The 24456-nt window shown below is 39.5% G+C and overlaps 1 protein-coding gene across 2 annotated transcripts in view; it reads right to left on the bottom strand.

Annotated features, from left to right (window-relative positions):
- The window catches only part of LOC140543894 (cadherin-18), a 225079-nt gene that overhangs the window by 47150 nt on the left and 153473 nt on the right, over positions 1 to 24456 (bottom strand). For both annotated transcript variants that reach the window (XM_072667197.1, XM_072667196.1), the window contains exons 3-4: positions 23127 to 23421; positions 11577 to 11696 (exon numbers count right to left, since the gene is read on the bottom strand). In XM_072667197.1, the coding sequence (XP_072523298.1) occupies positions 11577 to 11696; positions 23127 to 23421 (415 nt within the window). The remainder of the gene's footprint in view (positions 1 to 11576; positions 11697 to 23126; positions 23422 to 24456) is intronic.

The following is a 24456-nucleotide window of genomic DNA, read 5'->3' as shown; positions in this document are numbered from 1 at the left end:
ACTAGTCCTAGACTTCAAAAAAACACAATGGTTTTGTTGTTGGTCAGGTTGTATGTCACTCAATTGGCCCCTTCATCCTTGACCAACAGCCAGAATTCAAACTGGTGAGACTACATACTCTCAAACAAACTCATCTCTGTCAGCTGCAGTTCTGAGTTGAGTCTGAGCAAACAGATCTATATTTTTTCTTCAACTCTTTGACTCTGTTAGCATGCATAATGTGCACATTCCACTACTGATGCCAGAATAAGGTTTGTGTCCTACATTGTATGCATACTCAAACAACTATGAATCCTAGAAGCAAACCTAGAAGTAAAGGATACCCATCTTTTTCACCTACATTCCTGCAAAAGAACATAAAAAGAGAATCCTAGGCCTCTAGCTAAATCCCATTTCCCATCCTTAATGCCTTAACTCCATTTCAGCACAGCCATTATTTCTTCCCCAGTGCTACTGCTGAGAGATATTATCCCAACTGCAGCATTACTTAACCTGGCCTCCTAAGGCAACAAAGGGGCCTTGGCAGACAGCCATCCACTCCATTAAAACAACACAAAAGACTGATGATCTGACCTTTCTCTCAGTTTCGTTCTATTCTTTAGGCAAGAGGGAGACTCTCCCCTTTTGCCATCACTCAAGGTAATTGTTTGGTGAGCCAAATGCACTTCAGGAAATACCAGATGAACTTTGTGAGAAGTTCTGGAAAAATTCTTGGACTTATTGCAAGAGAGTAGAAGGAAACTGGCACGGCCAGATGTGAACAATGTTTTCTAATATTCAAGATGATTAGGAGTTGTTGACCCCTTAAACTCCCGGATTGCTGGACAAACTCATTATTCATCGGATTGACTCATTATTCATAATAAATAATGATAAAAATCATTGCAACTTTGGTTTCTTAAAACTGTCTTGACTTTCATAAAACCAACTGTTTTAGCTTTGAGACATTCAAAAGTTAACAGCCAATGAAAAGATGCTCAACACATGGACACCATAATAAAACATTTTAGACGTCTATTCTTCTGTTCTCCTTTTGGCTTATTCAGCTAGTTAGCCAGCTAATGTTAAAAGTATTCTGTTCACATACATTCACGGTCAATAGCCCTAAAATGCCGCTCTGAACTCAACATCATCAGTAAGACCATTGAATTCTCTCTCCACTAGTTCACATCTGTGAATAGCAGCCTTTAGGTGGATGTGGAAAGAGGTGCAGTTAATTCTACACAGCCATTGAGAGAGAGACAGCTGGTCTGACCTGAGGTCAGTCAGGCTGAGAGAGACTGTTAGCCTTTTGCTCACCCCTCTCTAAGTCACGGAGAAGGTGATAGCATCACTTTCTTTTTCTGTCTCCATCACGGGCTGTACATTTCTAAAGCACGACCATCTCCAGGGTGCACTGAAGGGATTATGGGAGATTACCTTTGGCTCTTGTTCCTACTGCCTGAGCCTCAGGCATGGGTGTTCCTTGAGCATAGGCAGTGCCCTGATGATCTTGAAGGCCCAGGTTCAAACACTCACTCTGTACAGTGCCTCATGTGGCATTAACCCTTTTAAGTCTGGGGCAAACAAGAGTATATTTCTGCTATTAAGAGCCTATCTTCGCTGTTAACATGGTTTCTCAATGCTGGCATTGCAGTTATCATGGTATATGAAGAATATGACACAACATGCACATTTTTAGGATTTAAGTAACATTTTTAGGAAGAAAAAGACAGAAATATATGGTATACTTCAGTCATTTGTATTGGTAGCTACAGTGCCTATAAACAGTATTCATTCCCTCAGGATGGTTTTACCTTGCTTTTAGAAATGGAATTACAGCCAATATAACCTGGCTTTTTAAATGACAAAAAAACTATTTAATGTCAAGGTGAAATTAGATTTCTACAAAGTAGTCAATTCAATAAATATATAGGTTGCAAAATAAGTAATTGCATTAATATTCACCCCCTTCAAAGTGATTAACCTAATTCAACATCATAAATTATATTGACCATTGACCAGATCCAAGGGGGTGAATACTTTTTACAGGCACTATATATTATGTATTGCCATCCTAAGCGTTGGTTCAGGAAGCATTGCAGAGCATCCAACAATAAAGGTAGTGGTTGCACTTCTTTTATACAGACAGCGTGGCTGTTCACTAACAAAACTAGCATCTGTTGTGGTTTGAACATGATCATGCTGGGTGACCAGCTAATCCAGTACCAGTCCAGCACTAGCCTGCATGAATCAACTATAGTCATGCAGTTGTGTTTTTTCCACTCAAATTCAACTTTCTGATACTCTTTTACAACATTCAAGAGACACATACATGTGCCTCAACTACTTGGAATGGCAAACTGTAATGAGTTAAACAGAGGTACTGTGTCAAAGTACAAAAATGTACTATATTAGACTACAGAAGGTTAAAGCTTGCTGATGAGACCACTTGTAAATATAGCAAAAGAAAAATAGAAAAAGAAGTCATTACTGCAATGGTAAATTGCCACCTTTTCTATTAAAGCAAGGACTACTTGTCCATGAGACAGAAACTCCAATGCTTACATATTCTCAAAGGCAACCCCAGTCACATTGTAAAGCTCATTTGCTGCCTTTAACTGTTTGGAACAGAAAGCAAACACTGGGTAAAATGAATCAGTTTTATTAGGTTTCGAATTGCCTGGTGGAAAGCGAGAGCTTCCTTGTGAAGTGGCTCTACAAATGTACTCAGATAGGCTCAATTTGTTTTTGTAGCACTGTCGCCCCCCCGTCCCCTTTTCCATTTAGTGATAACATGAGGATAGTTAATATACTCAGACTTATTAGTGGCTAGGGAATGACTTGACAAACTGACATGCTTTTTTAAATTTGATCTGTACAGAAAGTCACACTAATCCATCCTTTTAGAGACTTCGTGATCTGTGTCAGAGCAGCTTTACACTCAGGGGCTAAAAACCCTCAAAACTCCCTGATCAGCAGTGAAATTAGCCTACTTATCAGCATGTGTGCCTTGAGAGAGGGACAGGGAGCGACACACAGATGGAGATGGAGAGACTGGGAGAGATGGAGAGACCGCAAGAGCAAAAGACAAAGCGAGAGACAATATGTAAAAGACACGGTGTTATAATAAGTTAGAACAACAAATACACACATACAATTTGCACAAGCTTTACACAATTGGGAAGGATCTGTGTGTGTGAGTGTGTGCATGTGTGTGTGTATGGGAGTGAAAGAGTGAAGGTCTCAGAAGTGGAGAATTCTCATTATTGTCTGAACCCTCTCGCAAGAAAAAGGGAAGGCTGTAAGAGCCAGTGTAGCTTATTAATGTGCTTAGAGTCTGCCAGCACTGCTCTGTCTGCGGTGACATACGAGGACATGCCGGAGCGACACTAAATTAGTTAGGCATTATGTAACAAACCCTGCTTATAATGAAGAGACCAGTGCAGTTGCCTTTTTTCCCCCATTACACTGTCAGGTCCGTCTATGAGTCTGGTGTAGTCTTGCAGAAGACTGAGTCTCATTCATAAAACATTGTTTGTTTGAAGGTCTTATTGCGGTTTTAACACAAATGCTACATGAGATCCAGGCGAGCAGTTGGAGACTGAGATAATTGTGCGAGAGTGAACGTTGACAGGGTGGGGGAAAAGAGCCACAAAAGAGATAATAGGGACTTTTGTAACATAAAACTGGCAAAATAAAACAAGGATAACACAGATATGCTGTATTTTACAAAGGCACAGATGTATGTGTAGACACGGGGTAGGAAAGATTACACAGTCGCTGACCGAGCAACACGTTATATCTCCATAATTGTCAATTCCCAGCAGCGTCAGAAAATATTGATATTTCAAAGTATTGCGCCATTTGTTTTGCAATGTTGTATTGATTCTCAAAAAAGCATGAGTTTTTAATGGTACATATATTAAGATGATACATATAATATGGAACACATATATTATATCGCCAGGTTCTTGTCAATAAACAGCTCTACCTCTATCACACAATGCTACCAGCACCTAGGAGGTATGTGCCACTAACTTCATTACACAGCTGGCCGTGTTTGACCATTGAACTGTTTACATGTAAACAAATGGAAGAACAAAAAACAACAAAACTGGCTATACCCCGATCACCGGTCATGACTTCATCTACAGTGGAATCTGTTGAGGGGTGGATATATTAGTTAGCAAGTAAACAGACACTTCTTGAAGGTGATGTGTTGTTAAAAGCAGGACAAATAGGCAAGCGTGAGAATCTCAGTCACTTTGACAAGAACCAAATTAAATGACTGACTGGGTCAGAACATCTCCAAAACATCATGCAGGTCTTATTGGGATTTTCTGGTAAGCAGTGGTTAGGAACTAAGCAAAAGTGGCCCAAGAAAGGAACCACCTGTGAACCAGTGACAGGGTCATGGGCACCTAAGGCTTATTGATGCGATCTGTGAAGGATTAAGGATCTGCTGCTAATTTGGTGCCAGATATCACAGGACACCTATAGAGGTCTTGTGGAGTCCATGCCTCGAATGCTCAGATCTGTGGTGGTGGCACAAGGAGGACCTACTCAATATTAAGCATTAGTATTAATGTTATGGCTGATTGGTATACATAAATGTGGCGATTATACATCTTTAAAACATTTACAGTGGAAAAATATTTTAGTCCATGTTATTCTGGAGCATTTCTATGGATCCATTCCTCATAGAATTGTGATACACTGTAAAGAAGATCCACCTGATTCACAATATCTCACATTGTGAAAAATGTAAAAAAATGCAAGAGATGCAAGCTTTCTGCATGACAGTAAAGAAATGGATGACAGCGTCAGATATAAAGATAAACTCAGCATTACGTTTTTTATGTTTATGGCAGCTCTCTATCCAGCCCCAGCCTCTTAACAATTATAAATAGGCTAAATGAAATTGCACATTACTGATACCTCTGTGTTTCCATAGATGACAGTGAGGCTGCTCTGACCACACATTTGTTTTGCTTCCCAAGAAGATCTATTAGCCTAATGACCACAATTATCTCAAAGCAACACACTGCAATTCCCTTATTCTTCCTGTATAATTAAAGGGGCTCACCACTGCGATTTGACGGAAACACTTAAAAAAAAAAAAACGATCATGTTTATTATTCTCATTTAGTCTTTCTTTCTGAAGAATTGATTTGTATGGTCATCTCCTCCGTCTCCTACGGGTAGTTTATCTGAAGTTTGTAATCCTGTTTGTCTCCTGTTTTTGTGTTCTCTGGCATCTAGAGAGATGGTGTTTAAAGACCAATTATCAGCAAAGCCATTTAACACCATGGTGAGAGATGCAGGCCAATAGAATCTCATCTCAGGACTTGACTTTCTGATCGCTTTAAAAGAGGATTAGGTATACTGGAAATTAATGTTGCTGAACCACTAAAGAGCTATTTTGCAATGTTGCAGAAAAACCTTCAGTTACCCATGCAAAAGAAATGAATCTCATAAATGAAACTGCCATTCCTTTCACACTTTATTGATGTTAAGGATTCAAAAGCATTCCCTTTTAATAGACTTTTTTTTCTCTCCAGAAAATGTTAATAATGCTGACTAGTAATGCTGCATTCCTTCTCCAACGCTGCATTAAACTTGTGTTGAATAATCATAGTTGTGATCAAATGGATTTCTGAACAATTTCTGAACTGCTTCAACTGTAAAAGCTCCACAGTTCATAACTATACTACATCAAAACCACAAATAAACACGTTAATAAATAAAATGAATAATTATTCATAACATTTCATTTATATACCGACTTTCACAAACTGAAGGTCACTTTATCAGAACTAAAACACACAGCAGAACAAATACTTAAAATACATATCAAATACATACAAAGAGAAAATAAATGAGAACTGTATATAACATAACAGGTGGAAAAGAGAACAGTTTATGGTTGTGTTTTGCTAGAAGAGAATGATGAGGTATCACAGGTTTTGTAGAACAGAGTTCCATAATAACAAAACTGCATATTTTTTTTATAATAGCTACTGAATAACCTATTGTCTAAAGGGTTAAAAACTAGAACCGTAAGGTTGACAAACATGAGAATGATACTGATTACTAGGAGAGCAACGAATAATCATCTAAAATCGACAACCAAATTAGTTGGCAAGTAACTGATTTACTTTTCTTATGTTTACTTTGCACTTTGGTAATTCTGACCGGAAAAATATTTTAGGTTTTATTGACCTTTTATTTGAACAGGACAGTTTATTGAAACTGTGAATTTTTAAATATGTTATTCATCTTTATTGTCTTATATGTTAGTTAGAAAATGCATAAACAACCTCAAAGTAAATTCAAAAGCTGATATCTACATACAAATTATTTGGTACATGAGCGATTCATAATTTGAATATTCAATAATCAAAAGATTATAGTTGTTTGTTGCAGCTCTACTGTTTACAACAGTACATAAACTGTGGAAGTTGTGCTCTCAAAGATTAATTTTTTGATAAGATCCACTCATAATAGTTTATGTACTAAAACCAACACTTGTAACATTATGCGAATGGGCAGGGCTAAACTGCTGTAGTATGTAAATAATACATATTACATATTTAATAGCTTGCTTTCAACATATTTAGAAACAACAACATAGGTTTCATGTATGTATGTTATGTATATATATTTTTTGCTGCTATACGGGCCTGTTAATGCCAGTGGGCTGGTTGGGAGTAAAATAAATCTTTTTCTATAGTCAAAAAAACAGTGACAGCAACATTTAGCCTGTAGACTCCAAACAACACAAAGTAGGGTTCATGTCTTTAGCCACCAATGCCACATTCAGTTGAACTGCTAAGCCCTGCAGGGTCCTGGATCAAAATTACCAGCCAAGTGACAGCTGAGTGTAGAACAGCTTCAGTTGCATGTTCACCTGTCACTCTTGCTCTTTCAGAGATGTGGTCCCTAGCTAAGGGACTGCCATGTCAGAAAGAAATAGGTGCCAGAGTCAACCTTTGAGCTTGAAAGTGACAGTTTAACAAAATTCCTCACAGATTACTGCCCAAATGACTCACAATGCTGCAAGATCTAATCTGAGTACGGAACGTATGCAGGCCTTGAACCTTGTTTTCTGGCTTGGTCTATAGAACAGAGGTAGAACAGACTAACTCCTAGGCTTAAAAATAAACTCTCTCCAACTGGTTCTTTGTTTGGAAGTACATTTCTAGAATAGATACATACAAATGTTCTTGTCAAAATAATGCTGCATTCTTGTACATCACATTAATAAAACATGAGTTTTTGAAGATCCACCTATACTGTAAACTCATTAAGGTAATACTACAAATAATAAGAACAATAAGGTCACTTTCCTTCAATTTTAAGCTTTTAAAGTTTAAGATTAGTTACCCATTTTAATTAATTACATGAAACTTTACCTTAAAAAAAGATCCTCAGTCAGCAGAACTCTAAATGTGTATTTTCATCACTAGGGGCATTTTACATCCACAGTTTTCACACAGCGAAGAATTCATGTGCACCAAAATGTCTCACAACAATGCTCTCTCCGCTTATTGGACAGACCTTGCTCTGGGAGCGGGAGCTAGGAAGTAAATACAGGAAGAAGGTCCTATGTTCTAGGCTAGTGCAAATTTCTGTGCAGTTTAATATGGAACAATGGCAGACATGGCATTTGTTGATAGCTGTAGTAATTATCTAAACAGTATACCAGGTTAACACCTGGCTGCGGGAGCCATTTAGCTTAAACTTGTAAAGTACACCTGATAGTTGGATTGTACTGAGGCCTGATCATGGTCTCACCACAAACAAACTGCTCCAGAGTTTGTTTGGGGTCGGACAGAGACCACGTCTTCTTAAGGGTCTTGGTGTAGTTGCTTTGGTCCCCATTTAAGTGCATTTACTGTATTCACACCTGCCCAAACGAAAGGCACCAAGTGTGAAAATGAGAGTCTGATTCAACCAGAAAATGCCCTCAATGTAAGTAAGTCAAAATAATTGAAATATCAAGTGTGACTAGCTAAATGTTTTCTGGCATTTGATTGGCTAACAGGATTCATGTGATGAATGAACACCCAGCTCCTAACTCAGAATATTACAGCTACAGTAGCTTCTGTGCTTTCTTATAAACACGGGTATCAAAGAATACAAATTAATTGACTATTCCAAGAACCAACTGGCTTTAAAACAAGTAGAACCACCAGTTTCATATACCACTTCATCATATACTGATGACACATTTGACATTTGATGGACATGTTGTTTGTTTTAACCATTGATGGGAGAAGAGCAAGACCTGCAGGAATCTGGTCAATTGAATAATGCAAATTCAAAATACAGCTCTGACAACAATGCTCCTTAAAAAAAAGACACAGTCATGTTTCTTGACTGAAGACGTACCCATGAGGGTACTACTCTGGTGACTAGAAGCTACCACCCTAGTAAAAATGTGGTACTTTTTTCTTAGATTAGTTCAGTTACCACAGTTTAAAGTACACTAAAGGTTTAGTAAAGTGTCATTGAACCAAAGGACCTTTTTCTAGGGCAGCTTTATTTTAAAGAATGTGACCAGAATAAAAAGAATACACCATCTGGGGTAAAAGCAAATGATGGAGGTTTACTTTGCTTTGAATTTTGGTGTGTCATTCAGAGCTCTTGGCTCTGTGTTTGCTTATTTATTTTTATTTTTATTTTTGTTTTCTTGCACCTCCTTGAGGCACTGTGGTCTGAATATCATCAAAATAAACTGCTTTGGATATTGCAGGTGCCCCTTTTCATTTGTTTTCTCTTCCTGCTGGGGAATCTGAGTCAACAACATGACATGTAGTGAGAGAGAAAAAGAGGGGGATAGAAAGAGCGAGAATAAGAGAGAGCCAGCAAGCTGAGAGGCAATGAAAGACTATAATAAAAACAGTCCTGGGTAAAAGTGCATCAAGATCTTCCTATTCTGCCTTTCTTGCTAGCCTGAGTCTTACTTCTTGTCTCTTGTCTGCATGGATTCAGGCTGACTTGAAGGTTGCACTGATACTGTCACCTCCTACTCGCTTCCAAAGACCTTTATTGTAGTGACTGCCGCGAGTGCTTACCAGCAAGGCAAAACAGCAGCGAGGAACCCTACAGGTTCTTAAATTAGCTGTCTGTACAACAGAAAAGGGTTTAGATCAGGCAAAAAGGCACTCTAAACATAAACAGGTGTTTCTTAAGAATTTAAGAACTCTGATTGCTGGATCAGTGGTTTTTAAGCACTAAAGCTCTAGGGATCTCTGTTAACAGGCCCTAATATCTTCCCTGTGGCATAATATTTGTCTTATAGCATGCATATCCTGGCCTTGAAAGTAGAGGAACAGTTGTGTGGGTCATGTTGACAACAGCCATCAAAACAGAGATAAAAAGTGATCAGTGATTTAGGACGTGGCATGATTGCTTTTGTCAAATAAAATGTATTTCTATAACTGCTGATCCTCAGCACAACTGTGTCTAGAGTTTACTCAGAATGGTGCAATAAAGAATCAACACACAAACAAACAAACTTAAAGTAAGGCTGCCGTAACTTAAACAACCAAGTTGTACAATTGTGGTGAGCAGAACAACATCTCAAATTGTACATGACAAACCTTGAAGCAGATGGGCTACAACAGCAAAAGACCTTTAACTCCATCAGTAACAGACTATATGGACAAAAGTATTGGGACACCTGCTCATTCATTGCTTCTTTCAAGCGAATTAAAATCAAGCAAATTTAAAAAAAAAAAAAAAAGAGTTGATCATGCCGTTGTTGGAGTAACTGTCTCTGCTGTCCAAGTGAAGGCTTTCTACTAGATTTTGGAGCATTTCTGTGAAAATTTGATTACATTCAGCAACAAGAGTGTTAGTGAGGTCAGAATGTTGCATGATCACCACCCCAACTCATTCCAAAACTATCGGATGGATCACCATCATTCCAAAAGGGCTTTATACTCCTTTAATCCAAGCATGGTTAGTTACGCTGCCAATAGGTTAACATTTAAAATTAGAGTCCCATTCTATTGATAATTGACAAATTGTGTCTGTGAATTTGCACATCCGTGTCGGCAATGGGTGCAACTTACAGTAGCTGAATGCGGGGTGTCAAGGAATGTCCAAAAACAATTGAACAGTGTAAATGCCCTTTGTCTAAAAGCTGAATCTGTGCCAGGAAACTACACCAGCAAATTTATTCTGCCAAAATTAGTGGTCAAATATCCAACTAGAATTCAGATTAGAATTCTGCCAAAAGTTTTAATTAAATAACATTTAACAAAAGCTGTAAATTTACATTTACATTTAAGGCATTTAGCTGACACTCTTATCCAGAGTGACTTACAGGGTTACTCATATTACAGAGGAGAGCCAACCTAGTGTTAGGAGTCTTGCCCAATGACTCTTGTTGGTGCAGGTAGTGGTGTTATCTGTTGCGCCACACCAACCACGGAGGAAGCGTAGGAGGTGCATAGAAATTGGCCAAAAAGTAATTTAAAGGGCCCTTTTAAACTATCCTTTTAAGTAAAACCAGTTAATATTAGTTTCATTTAGTAAATCTGTGTTAGTTGAGTTTGTGTGTCATTGAAATAGCAAAACTTTGCTATAATTTGAGTTAAGTTAGCTTGCTTATTCAGTGGCAGTTGAAGACCAGTGAATGGCTGAATAGAAGGCAATGTTTTAAATGAAACATAAATATTGTATGTATCATTTTCCATGGAAAACCATGAAAACTCTGTGATTTCAACACCGTGATATTGCAGCACCCTGGACAGCTCCGCAGTTCTGCTCTGCAGTTACCTTGGACAGGGATAATGTAAGGCTACTTCAGAACCATGGACAGGGCCAATGACACAAAACCAATGTGGTGTAAAAATTCCTTCTACGGGCAATGATGCACACATGATCTATCTGATTACCAAAAGTGCTTTTGTGACCTACACACAGCAAAGGTAAGTCTTACACTGTGCCATGAAGAACCAGTAAGTAGACACACACACATACACACACTCACTCACTCACAAAACACATAAAGTACCTGTTCTTTTCTTACTTTCACAACACACTTACTCACAAACACATTGTCCCTCCATTAACATTTAATGGACCCTTGTAAAACCTCTCAAACAATGACCATGTTTCACGAATGCTCAAACCACTCTGACTCCTTTTTTCTTGTTCTTTTTCTTTCATCCTCTTTTTTTAACCTTTTTCTTCTGAAAGCCTCCACACAATTGCTCTCTCTTCCCCTACCTCAAGGGATGCTCTCAATTATAGAGCAGAGAGTGGACAAAGATCTCAACAATACTGCACACACACGTGTGAAGCCTGTTCTCATTAGTTATGACCCCTGGTACTCTGTACTGCAGAGTAAAAAAAAAGGGTATTCTGAACAAGGGGTTCCTCCAACAGCTATAGTATACACACTTGAAACTCCTCATGTCAATAAAACATTTACAGAGTAACCAGCTCCCTAAACTGTATGAAGGCCCACATATCACACTCTCATTGCTACATCTCTAAAATATAGCAGTTTCCAAACAGTTTTTACTGATTAATTACAGAATAATGTTTAAAGTGATAGCTAAGGTTATGTCTCCTACCTGTTTTGGGGTCCACAGAGAAGTATGGTTGCCCATGTAAAACACTGTACACTACCCGGGCACTGTTTCCATAGGTGGGGTCATCTGCATCTGTCGCGGTCACTTGGAATACTGATGTACCTGCAAAAAAAATACACTGTTAACTGTGTGTTTGTGTGTGTATATGTGTGTGTAAATGTGTTTTCATGTTTTTACAGTAGAAAAAATCCAAACCTTGTAACAAAACCAGAGTAACAATATTAATCAATAATTATCATTTATAATAATCTTTAGAATTATCGTTTGTGCTTTCGAGTAAATATGCACATTTATTTTTAGACTGAAAGCTAACTATTTTAGTCACTGAGGTTCCATACATCTACCTACACACTTAACCATATATTTATCTACATATCTACAAAAATATCTATTTACACATCTGTTTACCTGTTTATTATCTGTTTATCTAATTAGCTATCTATCTATATACATATTTATCTGTGTATCTATCTACATAGCTGTCCATCTATCTATATACACAGCTATCTATCTACTTACATCTATCTATCTACATAGTTATCCATCTATCTACGCATCTATCTAAGTACATATCTATGTAGCTATCTATCTGCTGTATTTATACATTAATGTGCACAGAATGTTTTAAAAAAGTAATTTAAAATGGATTATTTTTTATTTATAATGTTTTGAAATGTGTTATGCAATGTGTAAGCATAACCATTCCCAAAGCTTTCCTAAAAGCCTGTAAAGACCAGTATTTATCCCATCCAATACCTACAGTTACAGTCTAATTAATATTTCATTAAATGAATTGTGAAGGTGACACAGTGAATCTGGAATGTACAGAGAAGATAGCAAACGATGCTGTGCTCTTCCAACTGTATTTTTATAACTGACATCAATAGCTGTCACTGGAACGGAGCTGAAGGCCCTGAAATACACTCAGGTAGTACATAAACATATTATCCATATACACATAATCTCAAAATCATATTAAAGCAAACATTTAATAAAGAGATGACAGCAACAAGGCCAGTGACAGCTATGCATTTGCTTTTGCAATAATTGTATGTAATGCACTCAGGGGGAAAAAAAACAACCACACATTACATAGAATGACTTCGCGAGTGTATACTAGATGACGTGCATGCACTCTGTTTATGCCCCAAACCTCCTGAATTCAGCACCAATTAAACAGTTTATGTAATTAAAAGTAGTTCACAGGAAGCTATTTTGCTTCAGAAAACTGAGTGGGACCACCTGGGGGACTTGTTTACTCACTTAGTTTTTCAATCAAATCTTGCAAGGAATAAAACTGTCTGAACAATTTGTGCAGTCTAATACAACCAGAAGACATCCTGCATCAGCCTGGGACCACAAAGACAAACTCAAGCAGCCTGTTTCATAACCACCTGCTGATCATCACACACTTAATGTATTCATGGTCATACTCCATTATATCTGCAGTGGGCATGTTGATTATAGTGTAGCTTCATACCCCGGTGAAAAGCATTTTTCTCTCTTCTGGAATGCTAGTCAGATTCACTTTTTACACATTTCCCTATTCCAGTTTCTGCTTTCAGTCTGTCTGTTGTATCCACTTCTGCTCCTTCCCCTTTCTTATTCTTTCCTCCAGCTATGGCAGAACCCTTTACAAACTCAGGTCACATATCTGAACTCATTCATATACCATACTCGTCCCCCTCTCTCTCTCTCTCTCTCTCTCTCTCTCTCTCTCTCTCATTACTGCTCAATCCATCTATCTACACTGTCTGATGTTGACTTATTGCCAGCACCACAAAACACTGGATGTAGCTTTCAAGGCTCAGGAACAAAATGGGATTATGGAAGCTAGGAGTTTTCCCCACTTTTTTCTGCATCTCCCTCCCTCTCCTCCATCCGCCCTCTCTCTTCTTCTCTTCTCCCCTCCCTCCTCCTCTTTTACCCCTCCTCTTTCTCTCTTCCCCTCTCTCCCCTCCCTCCTCCTCTTTTACCCCTCCTCTTTCTCTCTTCCCCTCTCTCCCCTCCCTCCTCCTCTTTTACCCCTCCTCTTCCTCTCTCTCCCATTATTTGATCCCCCCTGTCTCTATATATCCCCTTCTTTCCTTCTCTCTCCATCCCCATCACTCTTGCCCTCCTCTCTCTCTTCATCTCCCTCCCATTATTTTACCCTTCCTCTCTCTCTCCCTCTCTCTCTCTCTCTCTCCCTCCCCATCACTCTTTCCCTCTTTCTCTTTTTCAATCTCACTCTTTTACGCCTCCTCTCTCTTCATCTCTCTCTCTTTTCCCTCCCTTACATTATTTTACCCCTCCTGTCTCTATCACTTTCTCTCTCTCTCTCTATCACTTTCTTTCCTTCTCTTTCCCTCTCTCTCTTTTTCAACCCCCACTCTTTCCTCCCTCCCAACAGCTTATTCCCTCCCTCTTTTTTTACACCCTCGTCTCGTTCACCTCCTCATCTCTCTCTCCATCTCTTTCCTTCCCTCCTACCCCTTTTCACCTCTTCTCTCCCTACTCATCTCTCTCTTTTCCTTCCTCCCTTCCTCCCCATCTCCCTCACTCCCGTCTCTTTTTCTCTCTCATCTCTCTCTTTGTCTCTCTTAGTCTCTTCTTCATCCCTCCTCTCCTTTTCTCCCCATCTTACTCTCCTCCATCTGTTTCGCCCCCTCCCTCCTTCCCTCTCATTCACTTATTCACTCTTATTCAATGTGCCTTTTGCTAAAGTTGTAGTTGATAATGTAAATGTAACATAGGAAATCCTATTACCTGCACAATGCTTAAAAAGCACAGCACAACAATTTAGCTAAAGAGACAAAGAGTGACTAAGAGATTGTTGTATTAATAAATGTTAATGAATTAAAAAATTATAATTCCCACCAAGATCATATCACAGGGGTGTAGCCCCACATTGGCTGAAAAACTAGGATTTGAGCAATAACATGCATTGTGAGTGCCTGCTGCAGCCATGTGGACACTTTTTTCTGCATCTTCTCACACTTCTTATATATATATATATATATATATATATATATATATATATATATATATGAATATCTCAATATATAAGAATATCAATATCCAATGTTAAGATAGCCTTTAAACAACACATCTTTCAGACTACAGCAGATTATACCTGGTTTTTAAAGGCCAATAAAATTCTACAGTGGTCGCTACTAGTGGCCAAACTGAACCCAGCTTTCCAATGCCTCCATCCATTTTCCCCCTCAGTCCTCTCTCAAACATTGCTCATCTAACATTAGGAGCTAAAGTACCCTTTTTTCCAGTACTATATACACAGTCATATCAGAATATGATGACCACCTATCTAATAGTGGGAATAACCATCCTTGGCTCTGATGACACTAGGGAGACATTGTGTACCAGTAGTCCTTGTTTATGAGAGAGCTGAAATGTGTTACAACCTTACCCATCACTCTTTCCCTCTCTCTCTTTTTCAACCACCACTCTTCTACAACCCCTCTTTCTCTTTCTCTCTCTCCCTCTCTCTTTCCCTCCCTCATATTCTTTTACCCCAGCTGTCTCTCTCGCTTTCTTTCTATCTATCCTTTCCTCCCTCCCAAACACCCTTTCCCTCCCTCTTTTTCACCCCCTCGCCTCGTTCACCTCCTCATCTCTGTCCCCATCCCCTTCCCCCCTACCCCTTTTCACCTCATCTCTCCCTTTTCCTCCCTCCCTTCCTCCCTATCTCCATCACTCCCATCTATTTTCTCTCTCATCTCTCTCTTTGTCTCTCTTAGTCTCTTCTTCATGCCGAAGTTGACGCTTTCTGAGCTGCTAACATTCTGTTATGACCAGGTAGAAGTCATGTTGCTATAGAGCAGAGTATAGAGAGATAAAGCCAATTCAGCTGCTTTTCAGTTTCTTACTGGAAAAGCATCTAACTGCATGCAAATGAGGGAAAGAGAGGTAGCACCACGTCACGCTTACAGTAAAACATACCAGTGGTCCTTGTTAATGAGACCAGTCGGAGACCATCCGACCAGTCACTGAAACCAGAGCAAATATGGCTTAGGACATGTAGCCCCATAAAGCCTGTCACTCCACCATCTTTCATTAGTTCTTTCATTGCCTTTGCAGCGTACACACTGCACGTTAACCACAAAAAAGAACCCATGTGCTTCTCAGCTTTCAACACATGTTCATCTCTCCATGTAACATATAGAATGATACACAGACCAGCCATAACAATAAAACCACTTGAAACCACATGAAGAAGTGAATGACATTGATTATCTTGATATGGTGGCACCTGAAGTGAGATATGAGATATATTAAGTAGCAAGTGAACAGTCACTTCTTGAAGGCGATATGTTGGAAGCAGGAAAGATGGGCAAGAGTAAGGATCTGAGTCACTTAATAAGGGCCAAATTGTGATGACTAGATGATTGTATTAGCGCAATGTCAAAATGGCAGGCAAGTGTTGTGAGGTGGTCAGTATCTTCCAGAAATAGTCCAAGGAAGGACAACCGGTGAACTGGCATTCAAGGCTTACTGATGAATATATGGAGCAAAGGCTACCCAATCTGGTATGATCTTAAAGAAAAGCCAAAGAAAGTCAATGCTGGCCGTTTTGGGAATCCACAGTATGAGAGGACCTACACAATATCAGGCAGGTGGTTTTTAATGTTGCGGCTGATCTGTGTATCTCTTTGAAGTGTTTAACAGCAGCACACGGAGCAGACAGTTGATGACAGTAATCACTTGTAGTGATGCTTCTCCAGAGCGCTGTAGTAGTACTTCTCCGTCTGTAGCTGGAATCGGTTAAAATCTCTTTTTGCTCAGCGTGTAGCCTGGTGAAAAACATTTTTATCAGAGTTTGGCAGCCAGCAGAGATGATGATGATGATGATGATGAAAAAACTCATCTGACTACTGACGGGCCATTTCCCAAGGGGGTTGGGAATAGCGTGAGACATGCGTTCATGAATTTGATGGGGTAACAAACCTAGAGCACTGAACCTTAGATACAGAACCAGCAAAGAATGTGGTCAGTTGGAATCCTCTCGTTAAACAAAGCGTAAGGCAAATGAGGGTTGCGCAGGGTTGCATGGTAGCCGGAACTGAATGTGCAGCAATATAGCAATGTGGTATTGCAACAGTCCATGCAGTCAGGTCATTAATATCAGCATAGTGTACATCTGCTCCTACAGTGCCTATATAACCATGTTTGTTTTCTTTGTAAATCTTAAGCTGCATGACTAGACACATATGCTTCGAGAGCAACACAAACACAGCTGCACAATCTACTCATCTCCAGTAACCAGCGGGCACGGCGCAGTTTAAACATTAAAATGAAGTCGGTGTGTGGGTGTTGGGGAGGAGAGGGGCATATGTAGTGCCGTCTCAGTATCTGAGTCCAATGTCTAGGGCAGGGAAGCACTGGAGCTGGTGTATCTGAAATGCATTTAGCTAATCGCTTGGAAACGACTCTGTCAAAACAAACCTTCAAAAATGATCATTTCGTGGAAGGAAGACAAAACATTAACGTATGTTTTTGTAAGGATACTTCACTCCATTTCGAATGGTTTCATTTCATCTATTCATGGTGAAATGTTCACAATGTAGGACAGCTGGTATTTCCTAATGATGTAATATATAAAAAAAAACTTCAAAAACATCAGTTATGACGTTGTGTTACTATAACAACGATATCCTAATACACACCTATTGACAGATACACACTCAGGTACACACATTCGCGCTCACAGACACACACGTGGCAGTCTTATTGATGCCATTGACTAAGTGTGGTGTTGGGCTAGCAGACCTGATCCTCTTCTAACAGACCGAGGGGCAGAACATCTTCAATGGAACATCAACCAGAGCAATGAAAGGAAAAACACAAGAAGTTATTTTCCCCTTCATGCGTCTCCAGCTTTCCTCAGCACCCTCAATACTACACCCACTCCGACAAGCTCCTCATCGATAATGATTGATTGGGCGTATGCACTGCCAGCTAAAGGAGCTAACAAGCATGGAGGATTTTGCTGTACCACTGAGCTTATACAATCATTTAGATTCCCCCTTTAATCAGTCTTCCCCTCTTTATTTCAAATAGAAACGTGGGAAAATGAATGTAAATGAGCTGAATTCATTACTAAATTAGGAGTAGAGCAACCCGGGTTGTGATTTAAACAACCTGTGAAAATTACCAACCAATGCTCCACCCTGAAATGGGTAGGGTCTGTGGCTCATTTAGTCATTTTCAGCAGCTCCCAACTTTTTATTATTAAAAAAAAAGCATTAAGGGTGTGTTACAGTGGCATGCTAACGTTTTAGGCAGCATTCTTTGCAACATTGCAAAATTAGTGTACTTTTTTCCATTTGTGAGAAGATTGGACACTGCAAGAGATCTGAGTTCTCAGATAACTTTTCCCAAGAACTCAGGGCCTAATTAGCTTGTTAGGCCTGTGGTTTGTTCACAGCCATCTTTAAGAAAAGGCCAGGTGATGCACATTTTAAAGCCTTCTAAATACATTGACTCCTAAAACCTACACAGAAGCTTTTCCTCAGTTTGTGATGTAATTAGGAAACGACAGTTCACAAGAATGGTGGAGGTCAAACTGAGGTCTGGAGGAAAAGCAAAGCAAAACTCCTGTTTCACTGCAGAGGGATAATTTAGCAGCTGGGGGAGTGGCGCACTGTTCAACTGTACAATAACGCTTGAACCAATATGACCTTTACTAAAGAGAGAAAAAGCATTCTTCTTCTGTCTAAACTTAGCAGTTGCCTTAAAAGAAAACATTTAGAATGGACAATGGAGGGATAAGGACTACACACTGAGGGGTTGTGTGAATATCACTGCTGTCCAGTGACAGTTTTTGGTATTCTCAATGGTTTGAACTCTGTAGCTGCTCTGTACACTATTGTAGACAATACTGGGTGAACAGAGTAATAGAAATGCTTTTAATTATTTGAAATAAGCTCTTATTTTACATGTTATTTTACAGGTTTGATAGTCCAGGTGATGTCGCCTAGAGATTGAGGCTAATGTGGTATTAATGCTCTCGAATCTCTAAATATCACCCATGACTACAACCTCTCTTATTAGACCATGGTGGCTTACAATGCTTAGCAGTAATTGGTTCACCTGCTGACCAGCTGCAATATCTATAGCCAATTACTTTGGTGACCTGAGAGAAATGACCCGTTTCTCACATTCCTACCTATACACACTAAAATCTGTACATTAGCTGCTTTGTTATACCTGTCATGCTCCAGGGTAAAGGTCATGTCACCAGCAGGCATAGGCCATTTAATGGGATATCTATAGGTTTGTCTCACCAAATTAACTTACAGCAGCATCTACAGAAAATGGCAGGGTATACATTATACATGGGGTCTTTTAGTGACCTTTTTGCAAACTGGCCACACGAGTACTTAGAAAATGTAGCTTAAATTAACCATATGCACTATTTCAATTAAAGTTTTGGGACACCTGTACAATATTCGTTGCTTCTTCCAAAATCAAAGGTATTAAAAAGAGTTTATACTGCGTTTCTTGGAGTAACTGTCTCTACTGTCCAGGGAATGCTTTCTAATAGATCTTTGAACATTGCTGTGAGTGATTTAATTGCATTCAGCAACAAGAGCTTTAGTGAGGTCAGGATGTTGGATGGAGCCCCATCATTCCAGAGAACACACTTCCACGGTTCCACAGCTCAATGCTGAGGGGCCCATGCATTAGGTGTGATGCCAATAGGTTTGTGTTTTTCTGCTACAGAGAGTCAGTGGTTAGTTATATCTAATTACTGGAAGTGAGATACTGAGCAGTTAGCTAATAAGATTTAGATGGTGTCACTCTTTTCCATCATATGAGGTTAAATCCCAAAATCATGTGAGCATGTGAATAATGTGAGCTCACATATAACATGTTTATGAAATTACATGAAAAGTAAAAAGCATGAACATTAATACAATGAGAAAATCACAGACAAGTCCACATATGGAACAACATGTGGGAATAAAAACATTATTTATTCATATTATTCATTACTATTTTTAGCCACATTTTTCAGATTCATGGGATTTGTTTTGTGTTTTGAGCACAAACAGTGCATATAAATAGGTGTGTCCATCTGTGTCTTACCTTAAGTAAGTCAAGTCAGAAAATGTTAAATCTGCATTATTATTATACAAACTACCACCTAATCACTGCTAATGTATTGAAAAGGGAATTGTTAAATTATTAAGCATTGAGATACATTTAATAACTGTATGCCCAAGAAGACTTGTTCATGAGTGTATATGGAGGGACATAATAATAATACCTATCCGTAAACCAGTACTGGGATGTTGATCCACATTTAGAACTGCTGCTTCCATCTCAGAAGCAGTCATCCATCTGATCCTCTGTGTGGAACTTTGTTGCTAAGGCAACAACAACTTGGGATTCTACTAAACAACAAACAGGGATCCACATCTTGTTGCCCAGTCAATGCACCTGATTGATTTCCACATTTCAGAAAACAAGAAAACTTTACACCAGTAACACAGCCATAAATGTTGCCTACACAAATCAATGCAAAACTACAGCTGCTTGAAGTTTTTTTTAACCCTTTACAATTTTTGCTATTTCTGCCTAGATTTTGAGATATTACATTTGATTTTCATCACAAACTCGAAAACTATGTACAGACAAGGAGGAAGTAAATTTTACACTTACTTATCAAGTATCTTGTCCAACATTAACTGTCTTTGTTGGAAAAAAGTTTAAACTAGAGATGGATGAATCAGTGTTTTTAGGGCCGAGGCTGATGTCGAATAGCGTGATTGCAGATTCTGTTCGAGGGCAGAGCTTTATGCCACATGGAATCGACTACATTCAACCGCTGTCGAACTCCGAGCACTTGCTGGGAGAGTCTGTAAATTCCTGTGCAGAACTGCACTGTGGAGCTCAGAGTGTCATTAGCGGTGTTTGATAGCTCTGCTGTGTTCTGAAACTCACTGTGCTGGGCTGAGTGGCGTACTCTCAGAAGCGGTAAGTTATCTGGTTATTGGTGCTGAAAATAATTACTCTGCTTACCCCACGAGACACATTTTACAAATATCTGAGCTTGAGTCACCGCAACCTGCAGAAATATGGATCATATGATTTAATTAGCTCTCAGGACTGGCTAGAAATATCGGATACCACCAATAACCGATCAATCCTTCCATCTCTAGTGTAAACCCTTGCTTAGTCCACAGTGAACTCTCCCATATCAGCCCAGCATCTTCTTGCCTTCAGCTGTCAGTGGATCACCGGCTACCTCATTGATGATGAAGACTCCTTTGTCACTCAAATGCAGAGAGCATCATGTGGCCCTAGGGGAAGACTCCTCATGCACTCAAACAACCAGTTCTTGTGCCCGAAGGATGTGTGTTCTACCCACTGCTCTTCTCACTATACACTAATGACTGCACCTCCATGGACCCTTCTGTCATAATCCTTAAGTTTGCAGATGACACTTCAATCTCATCCAAGACAATGACAAGTCTGCTTACAGGTGGATGGCTGAACAGCTGGAGCAGTCAAAACAACCTACAGCTGAACACACTCAAAACAGAGGAGATCAAAACTGCAGGACTGCAGGACAAGCCCACCCATCCCTGCCAAAGCTCACCATCCTCGACAAGACTGTGATGCTGGCGCGGTCCTTCATGTTTCTGGGAACCACAATCAACTCAACCAAACTTTTCCGGTAACTGGTGATCAACCCAGGAATTGTGACCCATTTCTCTTTATAAAACTACTTAATTTGATGGTGGTGATGATGGTGGATGTTGGTTCCTTCACTTGTATGGCTAATTTCTATTGAGGATAAAGTATAGCAAGGTAAGTGCATCAAGCTATGAATAATCTAAACAATACTGAGATGCATGTTGCCAAATAGGGTACATACAATTCATGCAACTTGCATGTGCTCATTTAAAGTAACTGTTCCCAGGTTAAATAAGCTGTGCAGGACAAAACACTCACACTTAAACAGAAATTGTGGTGCACATTCACAGTTTCTTCTGAAATCAAGAGAACAACAAACAAACAAAAAGGCCTCTTGCTAGATTTTAGAGCACAGCTGTGAACATTTGATTGCATTCAGCGACAAGAGCGTCAGGATGCTGGATGATCACCATATCCTCTTCTCCCTTTACTCTTCAACTCTTCCCAGAAGTATTGAATGGAGCGCCATCATTCCAGAGAACACAGTTCCACTGCTCCACAGCTCGATGCTGGAAGGCTTCACATCCCTCTATCCCTCTAACCCAGGCCTGGAATTTGGCAAGGTGCCAACAGATTCAGGTTTTTTATCTCTAGAGAGTTCCATTCCATTGGACATTTGGACACTCTATGTTATCAAGTTCAGATGTTATTTATTTTGCACAAATGTAAAAGGTCACATTCCTATGTTTAAGGCTAACATTAGCATGGTGGTGAATGCTTCATTGTTATAGCATATATATTATATAGTTCAGCTTGGTAGCTCAGTATTTAAGAGTAAAATCTCACCGTATGTAACAAATAAAGCCATACATTTTATATGGTTACATAATTATACATATGGCTATCATTATTTCATTCATTGATGAGCCAAGATTTAACCTTTTTCTAGAAACCACAGTTTCCAAGAAGTTGTTTTGGTGGGGTTGAGAATGGACAGGTCAGTTTAAGAACAAGTAAAGGGATTAGGTATGGAAGTGCAGTGAAACATTCACTGAAGGTCAAATAGTAGCTTTTAGGCACACACTACCCCATCTTTTATAAAGTCAACAGTGAAAAACAGCAAATGGTCTCTATTTCCACAAACTAAGCCTAAAGTCAAGTGGGGGGAAGAGAGAGAGGGTCTTTTTTATAAGTGTGGGGTGAAAAGCAGAATGGGATAGACTGAGTGGAGAAGATGGCTTCTCTTGTTGGGGCTAAAAATGGAATAAGCAGAACAAAGGCATGAGGATTGATGGCATCGTATGTGGCTGAGGAGACTGAGCATTTCAGCAGCTCCGTCTATGGGGAACTCTTTCTCTACCCATCTCCCTCTTTTTCTTTCTCTCTCTCTCTCTCTCTCTCTCTCTCTCTCGCCGTCTTTCCCCTTCTCCCTCTATCTCTCTCTCTCTCTAGGTTTTCTTTGCTTCTTGAAGTAGAGGATTTCAGAGAGCGCAGAAATGCATTATGGGTAGTGGGGTACTGAGTGCTGTCTAAAGGTTTTAGTGCTCTTGGGGGAGCTCAGTGGGTCTCCTGCAGAAAACAAAAACACTAAATAAGATCCATGCTATGAATATGGGAGCAGAGAGGAAAAAAGCATGTGACTGTGATGGAGGAGTGGAGTGAAAATGAAATCTAGTCACTCAGCAGCGGCGAGCCATGTTTTTATGAAACCCCAAGTTCTTTGAAATGTCGTCATTGTTTTCTGTACCTGTGAAAATTGTAAACACCTCAAAACAGCACTGCATATTTTCCTCTACCGTTCACCAAAGTAGCAAACGGAATCATTTGTTGGATGTACCCCAGCCATTTTATTTTCTACAAAAACACAAGCATTAGATGGGTCCTTACCGACTTCTGACATCTCAGGCACACATGTGACAAAGGGGCCGTCTGGGAATTTGGGAGCATTGTCATTTATGTCTTGTACTTTAATAATGAACTCTGACTCTGGTTCCAAGGGTTTGTTGGTGTTAATGTCAATGGCCTGAGCGTGGAGGACATAGTGTGACTTCTTCTCCCGATCCAGACTTTTGGTGGCGTGGATATCCCCTGTTACTTCATTGATGATGAAGATAGTCCCTGCTCCTTCTCCACTTAGGATGTACCGGACAGATCCATCCCCTTTGTCTGAATTTGAATGAAGCTGAGAAGGGAGAAAAAACAGAAATGGCATTTTAGTTAACATAGTAATAGTAGAGAGATAATAATAAGCCCAGTAATGCTTTATATTAAATATCCCTTCTTTACAACTTTCCTATTTAAAATGCCTTGTGTAAGTCATCACTTAGTTGGCCAATATTCTAACTTTCCCCAAAAGATCTATGCAATTAGATGCAAAATCATACCTTCTCCCAGCTAAATATTTAAGCAGAATTAAACATTTAAGTATCTGAGACTAAAGTCACAACCTGTGAAAGCTAGTCAGAAATGATGAGGATGTGCTATAAGATTTACATTTGGTACTGCAGGAAATGTAAAGAACAGAATTTGCATTGCTAAAGTGGCAGATCCTTTGAGACTGGGTTTGGACTCCAATTGTGAAGTAATACACCTTATAAAATATGCAAGGAATAGAGGAGAGAAAGAGAAAGAAGGTGAGAGGCAAGAGGAGGAGGAGGAGAGAGAGAGAGAAAACTTCAGCTATGTTTCCATCTTAATTGATAGCAGGAGGATTACCCACTGCTCTCTTGCTGATAGATGTGCTGCCTCTCAGTTATGGTTTATCACAAATGCACGGCAGAAAACGCTTCATGAAAATAAATAACTCAGTGTTGTGCTCCCCCCAGACTGCACCTAGACTTGTATTATGCAATCTTGTACTGCCATAAAACTTTAACACTTCTCTTGGTCTGGGAATTGAATAGCTCAGCGACAGGAAAAAAGAAAATCAGTAATAAATGATTATATAAACACCGATTTGCCATAACATTAAAACTACTGACGTGAACTGAAGTGAATGAGACTGATTATCTGGTTACAGTGGCACTTCTCAGGTGGTGAAGAAGTGAACAGTCAGTTATTGAAGGTGATGTGTTGGAAGCAGGAAAAACTGTGAGGGCTAGATGCCTGGGTCCGAACATCTCCAAAACATTTAGAAGGTCTTGTGATGTTTTTCAGGTATGCAGTGTTCAGTACCAACCAAAAGAGCTCCAAGGAAGGACCTTGACAAGGTGGTGAA

The sequence above is a fragment of the Salminus brasiliensis genome, chromosome 22 (assembly GCF_030463535.1).
Source record: "Salminus brasiliensis chromosome 22, fSalBra1.hap2, whole genome shotgun sequence".
NCBI classification, from domain to species: domain Eukaryota; kingdom Metazoa; phylum Chordata; class Actinopteri; order Characiformes; family Bryconidae; genus Salminus; species Salminus brasiliensis.
This window is presented reverse-complemented; position numbering and strand designations above follow the sequence as displayed.